A 9575-nucleotide genomic window follows, 5' to 3' on the forward strand; every position below is an offset into this window, starting at 1 on the left:
CATAAACCGGAAAAAAAAAAAAAAAATCAATGTTCCTTTCTCTGCAGGGTGTAAATTTGTTAGCTTGAATGCAGCGCAATTAGCACATGTTAAAGTATTAGTCATTCAAAAAAGAAAGCTGTCTAATAACTGTTATTATCGCCAAGAGTGGTAATAACATCTGACATTTTTAATGATTGGGTACTCTTGTGGTTTCTCCTTTTTCATGCTAAAAAGGCATTGTCGGGAAACGAACAAATATGCACTGGCAAAAAAAAAGAACACAGCAGACTGAGCCGTCTGAAAATAGAAGAGTACTGTACGTGAACGTGCTTCCAGCCGCAAACACACAATTTACAAGTAAACCTCTGCACCCACACAAGCTAAATCCTCCTTGTTTTTGTAATATGGCTTTCATTTGAGCCCTAATTCTCTTGCAGGTGACAGAGACACGGACCGGACCGTTGGGATGCAGTAGCTATGACAATCTGGACTCCGTTAGCTCAGTCCTCCTGCAGAGCCCAGAGAGCAAGCTCCATCTGCAAGGTAAACAAATCATCACGCTTTTCTGGGGAGGCTAGACACCATGTTCAAATGGTAAGGGGAGGGTGATCACACTTTGACTAGAAAAATGATTTGCGATTTTAGAAAAAAAAAATATTATGCTTTTTTTTTTTTTTTCTAATTCGTCTTGGGATTTGGAAAAGTTTAGCCTCCTATTTCCCCCTGGGAATTGTGAAGCGATTTTCCAGTTATAGATGTCTGCTGGTGTTCTCGAGCTCTTTTCTTAAAGCTTTGATCAAGAACTTAAAATAATAAAATAAAGTAAAAAAAGAAAAAAAATACCTTCAACTGTGCAAACTAATCACTCAGAGAGCAGAAAGCGGTATTCTACATGCAGGTGCAACGTGTGTAATGAGTCTAAAAGCGCCGCTTGTCTTATTAATTTCCGAAGCAGACTGATTTATGGGAGGTATGCCCGACATGCGTACGCAAGCCCCTGTCATTAAGCTGTATCAGTGTTAGAAGAAATAAGCCGTTTGAATTTTGCTCACAGATTGTATGTAAGTTGATTGAAGCAGCTACTCTACTCATTACAGGTGGGGTGCTTTTTCATGAAAGGAGTTATGAACAGCGACACGAGAAGCCTAATAATTAGTCCAAGGGGATGGAATTACATGCAGCAGTAGAGACTCAGTGGGAAAGAAGTGATGAAGGGTTGGGTAATTGTGGTCAAAAGTTTCAAGAAATTGATTAGTTTGACTTATTTGAGTTCACGCCAGTCGTTGAAACTGGCTGGAGACATGGAGGGAGTCATTTTTGGTTCCTTCACATCTAGGCAAAATATACTAGGATTCATTTTTTTAAGAACCAGTCCAATGAAAATTGTGTTTTTATTATGTTCTTGTGGGATTTTTCTGATGTAGATGGACAGATATAAAGAAAATTAAGCTTAAAAAAAGAATTTCTGAGTGTAGAGCGCCATTCTATTCTGATGCATTTACTTGTAGACGGCTAGATTCATGGACGTTTTGGTCGAGCTGCCATTTCTAACACAAATAAAGCCCAAGGCTAACTCTTTTGGGGGTTGTTTCACCCATCACTCCAGGCAAGCAGCGCCACCTGGAGGCCAAAAGTATACTCCAGTCGTAGAGTTTTGGAACACCATAGAGAATCAATGGGAAACAGATGATGGGTTTTTAACTAAATACTCTGTGGCTTCCGTAGTGGGCCAAAGATAACCTTTACGGCCCAAATCTGCCTCACAGGCCCCACTGTGGGAACCCATGATATAAACAAAAGTCAAAGTAAATTATAATGCAAGCTATCTCAATAATAGGGAGGTTAGAGGCTGTATAACAGGGAAACACCAAAGAATAATTATCTATCTTTCCAGTTATTCTGGACAAAAATAATAATTGCAATTAATGTAGGTAAGGTTTGCTTGGGCATTTTTAAAATGGTGGTTTTGGGCAGATATTTATCACGGATTACGCCGTCTTTTGCACATGTCACATAAGCTGATATCGCAATGTCAAAATTTTTTCAATTTATTGTGCCATTTTTGTTGCACCAGTTATGGTTGATGGGAAGGGTGGGTGGGATTACTCTCCGCTAACAGACCTGCCAACAACTCAGAGGCTGTAGAAACTATATCCCAGAAAACAACTTTTTTAAAAATTATTTTAGACAAAAAGGACATAATCATAATGAAAAGACACTGAGAACATTTAAAATGGATCAAAAGATGGTCAGAGTGGGTCTATTTTTTTTTTTTCTCAATCTGGCCCAGGGGTCGGCAACCTTTAACAGTAAAAGAGCCATTTGAGCTCGTTTTCTACTGATCAAAACCAAGAAGGAGCCGCATAATCTTACTTTAGCCTTTAAGAAACTTGGATTTGCATTCATGACCTTCTTTATTTTTATTAATAAATATGAATTATGTATATTTTTTGGAACAAACAAAAGCAAAAATATAAAAAGGAACCTAGCATCTCTCAGAATGTGATTTTATTTTTTTATTTTTTAACTTATTTTCAAAATAAAATAAAAAATGCCCTGTTTCGAACAGGATCCTCTCAGTGCAGCTCTGGGCAGCTAGTAACCAATGCTGCGCAGCATAGATGATAGTTTGTCATCTATGTGTACCTCAGCCCTCAATTTATAAATTTAATTATTCTAAATGAAATAAATGCTGATTAAGTATCCTTACTTCTTTTTCTATCTTTTTTTTGGTTCTTTTTTCCCTCGTTGTCCTCAGCAGTCTTACACTGCTGAGTTTTGTTATTTTAGTTTGAGGTTGGACCTTCTTAATTTGTTTATTTGTTTTCTTTAGGTAGTTTTGGTCGGGCAGCCATTAGCAGGGAGTTGCTGACTCCGACGGTCAATATGGCTGGGTCAGCAGTCTCTCTGACTTATTTTATGTTTGGCCAAAGTTGCAGACCCCTGATCTGCCCAATCAAGACCCACAAGGACTTTTTATTCCAGGATAGACTATTTGGCTTCATTTTTTTATTTTTTTTTCTGTAAATGTTACAGAAATGAATCATTTAAAATTTGGTTATGTGTGGCTTTCTGTAAAGACATAAAAGTTTATGTTTAGGCTGTGATTGCTACACTTTTTCTGCAGCCCCACATCAGAGAACAGTTATGTGGCCCTCACAAGTAAAAGTAGTCTAGGAGATGGTTTAAAGTCCTTTCCTGCTATCCACTTTGCACTCTGTAGGTTTTAGCAAATAAAGAAAAAAAAAGCTTTATTGTTATGCAATGGATATATAAGCCCTGCTTTGAAGATTCTTTGTCATTCAAGTGATAGGTGACAGGCTTGAAAAAAACACTTTCTTTTGCCGTCATAATAAGCCCAATAGAAAGCCTGTTTTGGTGATTGCCGGTTAAGACTTTTTCCATTAAACCAATTACAATGATGTGTGAGAGTTGGACTGAAACTGTTTTCCCTTAAGTGCAATTATCATTTCTGCTGTCAATTAGAAGGGTGGTTGATAGTGTAAGTCACTCAACAATCACAGAGCTCTTCAACCTGATGGCTCTTCACAGCCCCCGTGAAGAGGCAAGCAGGTTCAGATGCATTTATTATGATTTCAAGGCATCTGATTCACACTTATCATTATGTCTTTAACGCCTCTTTAAATTGTTGTATCCATGGTAAAACTATGCATTCATCGGAGATCAAATACCCATTTGCAATTTTGGAGTACATTTTCTATAAATTTGGCAAGAGTTCTACCTTTTTTATAACATTTAGATTACTTACAGACTGTGGTTGGAAATGCATCCAAGCTCACTAAATACTTGGAATCTTTCCAGGTTTTTCATCACAGTTCTATGAACATCTGAATAATTTATTTTTTTTTGATGATGAATCCAGAAGCTTCTTAGTTTTCCTTCCCAGTAGTTCTTATTTTTTTGTATTTTTTTTGTCATCCCTTTCTGTTGTTTCTGTTTTAGCATCAATAATTTTCTGTCTTCAATTTTAGGGCATTTATTTTCATGTATTTTAAATGTAAAACAAACTTTTGACAGTTGTCTTGCAAAAAAAGTAATACATGTTTATTAATACAAACAATATATTTTGCATTTACTTGCAAATTTTTCAGGATAACATCTGGTTATTTTGGCAGTAACTCAAAATATAATGAGTTTGTGTGTTTCCAAATGCATTTTTGTGTAATTTGCAAGACACACTGCATGGTCCTAGTGGATAGTAGTGGAGGTCATATTAAAAATAAACACTGGGACACTCAGCAGCAGCAGAAGTACACATCATGCATCACCCATGCTTAGAAGTGCTTTGCTTGTTAGGTTGCACTATCCAGTATTATGTGCTTTAATCCCATAAATGTACTCATAAATTGTGCACATCCATGAAAAAAAACAGACTGGTTTCATTTTTGGCTTTTTCCATTGTGTGTGTAAAGTGTGAGCAACATTTTAAGGGATAAAGAGACTAAAGGAGGCTTGCTTTTAAACAATACACTATGAGGCAAACCTTTAGTAGAGACTTTTTGAATCTGCTGGTGCACATAGTTGGAAACAGTGGGTGTCTTGGTTAAAAAAAGCCTTCCTTCCTTCAGATTCTTTGAAAATGGTTTTAGATCAATGGAACTTAAGATGCAGCGAGGCTTAGAATAAAGCCCAATCTCAGCTGCATATGTTTAAATGTTTCGTCTTGATCTGAGGCTATTCGGACAGTTAAATTCAAAGAATTCTGAAACTCGCTGTGGCCGTGATAGCCGTGGCGGATTCTGAGTTTTCTGATCAGCCAAAAGAAAGAAAACAGTCCCAAACAGATTTACTGCAGCCCTTGAGCAGTCTTTACAGTGAATGCCCCAAAATAACAAATCTGATTGCCTTTTCTTTTTGACAATATAATAGGACTTCACAGAAATCCCCCCTGAGACAGAACTTTAGCTTTTGCAGCTTTTCTAATAAAACACCCACAAAGTGCATCAGTAAGAAATTCCTATTGACTTTTTTTGATGATTAGTCAAAAAAAACAAAAACAAAACGTTAACATTTAAACCATTGGTGCAGAGAGTCATATCTCACTACACAAAAAGTCTACAGAACTATCTCTAAAAATTAAATACTTATGTGTGATGATTATATTTTATTAAATATTTAATATTATAATAAAACTATAATCTTTTAGAAAAATCTTGCTAACTCAACTGTAAATTGACTATTGAAACACATAAACTTACCACTTGAATTCAAGGTACTTAAAAGGTACTTCCTGTGTTCTCTCTTCTTACATGTAAGAACAAACCACAAAAGTATCAGTAAATACCAACCACCAAGACACATATTAACTTACCACTTAAGTACCTCATAAAACTCAGTAGGTAACTAGCATGTAGGTGCTACGTAAATACCTAAGTACCATATAAATACTCAGTAAGTACCATACTGTAAAAGGATGTGTTTCCATATAGATATTTAGAATGACCATGTGAATTCAACGTACTCAAAAGGTACTTCTTGTGTACCTACTCTCTTCTTGTATATAGAAAATACACGAAACATGGAATAATGTAAGTATACCACAAAAGTATTAGTAAATACCAACTACTAAGAGACATATAAACTTTCCATGTACTTAATCAAATTTGAGTAGGTATTATGTAAGTTGCATGTAGGTACAATCTAGGTATATGTAAATACCTAAGTACCATGTAAATACCCAGTGGTACGTGTAGGTACCATATAAATACCCTGTAACTACCATACTCTAAAAAGTTGTGTTTCCGTATAGATATTTAAAATGACAATGTGAATTCAAGGTACTTAGAAGGTACTTCCTGTGTACCTACTCTCTTCTTGCATATATTAAGTACCATGAAACATGAATTAATGAACCACAAATATATTAGTAAATACCAACTACCAAGAGATATGTTAACGTTCCATGTAAGTACCTTATAAAAACTCAGTAGGTACTATGTAAGTATCATGTAGATACAATGTAGGTACTACATGTATACCAACCTAAGTACCATGTAAATACCCAGTAGTTACCACATAGGTACGAGTACCCAGTAAGTATCATTCTGTAAAATGATGAAAATAAATTGTTTGAAATTTTATAGATACTTTTTTCTTTTTTTTAACAAATAACTGAATTAAATGAAATGCCAGATGAAATAATGGTTTAGCAATTAAAGGTATGTTTAGTGAAGAATTGAGTCATATGATATTAGTACTGAAATCATCATCATAAATGTAGGAGTGTATTCTTTAATGTTATTGATTTTTATATTATTAGGTTGTCCATTTAAAGGAGAATAGTAACTAATGACACGTATCTAAAATGACGTTTAACTCCAGTAAAATACTTCTCATTAAAATGGTCTTTAAGGGTTAATGCCAAAAGGCACATCATTTAAAGGTTCTGGATGAAGCTCACATGTTAAACTGCTTGTTAATGCCACTGTCTAATCAGTCACAAAGCGGCAGTTTAGTGCCTATAGGCATAATTAAGACAAAAGTTCATACCACAACATCAAACACATACTTTGAATATTTCCTCTCATTTTTACTTTTTTTTCCAATTTTTATGTGGGGGATTTTAGCATTTCATTGTCTTGATGACGACATTCTAATCGAAGTTTTTCTTAATTAGTCAAGTTGCTGAAGTTGTCTGACAATTTCATCTGATATTAGATATCCAGCAACTATATCTATCCTTTTTAAACCCCATTATAATAAAATTATTGACCTTTATGTCTGCATGCACAAAGGCTACGGTTGATTATACAGCTCAGCTAACTGCTGTTGTAGTCAAGTAAAAGAAAGGCGCTTTCTATGCTTCTTAAATATGCTTTTTAAGTCAGTATTAACACAACTTTGTTCATATTTACTATGAAAATGAAGTTAAAAAGCTTTCTAGCAATGTAAAAAATGCTAAATATATATTTTATTAAGATAGATGGTAAAACCTATAAGCAATAAATGAACAATAAAATGTTATTTGTAGAATAACACCACAAATGTTTATGCAAGGGGGTTAAAAATAACCAAACATCGTTCGTAATATATCTTTATTAATCCTGCATTATCAGCTTTTGGGTGCTATATTGGGACATGATATTACAGGATTTCTTTATAGTCGATTTAGAAAAAAATATATATATTTTTTTTAGACATTTAAGTATAAATAAGTTTTCACTTTAGCCTTAATTGAAAGAAAAAGTACATTTTCTACACAATGTTTCTGACTTTTTTAATGTAGGGTTCTGTCTTTTTTTATTTTATTTTTTTATGTACTTTCAAGATCCATAATTAGAGGAACCTATTTCCCAAAATGTTGATTCTATGATGCTGATCATTTGACTTATGGACTGACAATAAATAATATGGAAATTAAAATAAAGATTTGGTTCTAAATTTATGTCTTAACAACTGAGAGTGTGTTGACATCATTTTCTTATCAGTAACACACATAGACTAGATCTGTTGAAACTTCTGGAGAGCTTCAAGAAAAGAGTGATTGCTGCTCATGAAGCTCGACATCGTCACTAGGCCATGTGTAAAGAGCTTAGAGTCCATCAATCCACTGTCAGATTGTGTACAAATGGAAGAAAACTCCATCAATCTACTGTCAGATTGTGTACAAAAGGAGGGAAATAAAGACCATAAAACCCTTCAGAGGAGCAGTCGACCAAAAAGAAAAAAAAAAGCAAAAGAAAAGAAATCACTGAAACAGCAAAGCACTCGATGCAGTAGTTTGCCGAGTCACTAAGGAGCCTTTTAAGGACAATTCACACCATGCTATTTTCAGCCTGATTTTTACGCTGCAAGCAATTTTGAGGGTCGCCAGTAAGCGGCCCAGATCATAGACACATGCAAGCTTGAATGGTGGTCACCGGTGTTATATATAAACCTTTCAAACTCTCATTACTCTGGCTGAGACTGTTTTATACTATTTAGAGAAGTGTTCATTGGAAAAAATGGCATTATGTTGCAAAGAACAATCCATGACGATGCAAAGGGCTGAGTCGTCATAAATTTAGAATTGGACATAAGTGGAAAAAAAGCTACTGGTTCTGTAGATCATCAAGTCAATTTGCTTACTCTCCCAAGACCCAATTCCATGTCGCCGCTGGCTGGCGGGTAGACTGCAGAATGGCAGCAGCATACAGATGGGGATCCCTCCGCCGCCTGTTCGGGCGTTTTTACTTTCTTTCATCATTTTCTTATTAACATCTCTTTTTTTTGACAAACATGGACTTTTTAAAACCTAATATGAGGGATGTCTCCTGGTCTTTTTCCCACCACTTTTGGACCAGGTGAATGTTTATTCAATCAGCTGTTGTTGCTTGGCAACAAAAAATGCAGCAGGACATCAACGATAGTCTAAAAAGTTTAATTCTATTGTAGTTTAATAAATACAATTAAAATGAAATGGCTACAGGTTGTAGTCAACATTTAACGGGTAACCAGAGCCTAAATCAACTTTTTTTTGACTGTTTCCATGTATTAGTGGGGCTTTAAAAGTGCTCACTGTTGGTCCTTGACACATTTTTGACAACTTAAAATAAACTTGTGTGCTGCTCCCTACAGATTGAAACGAGGTATTACACTTACATTTTGTGATTGATCAAACCATGGAAGTCTCACGTCTTGATCTGCAGCTCCAGTAATGATAACAGTCCTGTTCTTCAGCCCCGCCCCTCTGACTGGATTTTCAAATTTCGGCTGTGGATGGAGTCACTCTCCAACTGCTCTGTTTGGTTACCCTTTAAACCATACGGAAAGTTAAGTAGGGTTGAAGTAGGTTAGACATAGATGTATTGTACTATTAGAGTCAGTGGTATGACCCAACTGGGGAACTGGAAAAGTGATTGAAAACATTTTTGTTTTATAAAATCAGAAAGTTACTTGAACGCAACACAACTTCATAGTCAATTAAAAATCTCTCAGTTGGATCGGACAATGCAAAGATCAAACTGCATTAAAATGTTCTGTTGTTGCATAATGAAAAGGCTTAAGGTTTTTTTTTTTTCTTTTTCTCATAGTAGCAGACCTTAGTGTTCATCAGTCCAAAGCACCAGGTAGAAAGTGCTCATGTGGCAGCACTGGTAAAAAGACAAAGGTGTCTCTATAGATGAGTGCTGAACAGGAACAGTAAATTCTAATTGAAAATGCCAGGACATCCCCCTGTTAAGTGAACCCAAGCCAAAAGTAGGTCATGCAGCAACGCAATTACTCTAAGAAAACAATTTATTCCACCAAAGGACTGCCAGGAGGACCAAAGTTATCTTTTCGTAAAGCCAACTTTTTGAACTCACTCTCAAAGAGAGAACCTGGAAGAACCTGAAGAGAATAATTCTTTCAAAGAAAAGAGAAAAAAACTAGTCATTGTACATTTCAATAACAACTGACATGCTTACAACATAGTATTTGCATTCACTAATGATTTCTGTGCAATTATTTCTAAAGTTAGAATTGTGTTTCATCTCCTGCAACCACCACAATCACCACTTGCAGTCCATTAGAAAAAGAATGCTTTTTAAATGCACTTCCACTTAGCTTGTCAGACCCTGAAACCAACTCTGGCTAATGTGAGAGTCTATAGG

At 35.5% G+C, this 9575-nt stretch overlaps 1 protein-coding gene across 2 annotated transcripts in view; it reads left to right on the plus strand.

The window, feature by feature from the left end:
- brinp1 (bone morphogenetic protein/retinoic acid inducible neural-specific 1) overlaps positions 1–9575 on the plus strand; it is a 134930-nt gene that overhangs the window by 96785 nt on the left and 28570 nt on the right. For both annotated transcript variants that reach the window (XM_024299554.2, XM_024299553.2), the window contains exon 5: positions 420–525. In XM_024299554.2, the coding sequence (XP_024155322.1) occupies positions 420–525 (106 nt within the window). The remainder of the gene's footprint in view (positions 1–419; positions 526–9575) is intronic.

Source organism: Oryzias melastigma, linkage group LG12 (genome assembly GCF_002922805.2).
Source record: "Oryzias melastigma strain HK-1 linkage group LG12, ASM292280v2, whole genome shotgun sequence".
Classification (NCBI taxonomy): domain Eukaryota; kingdom Metazoa; phylum Chordata; class Actinopteri; order Beloniformes; family Adrianichthyidae; genus Oryzias; species Oryzias melastigma.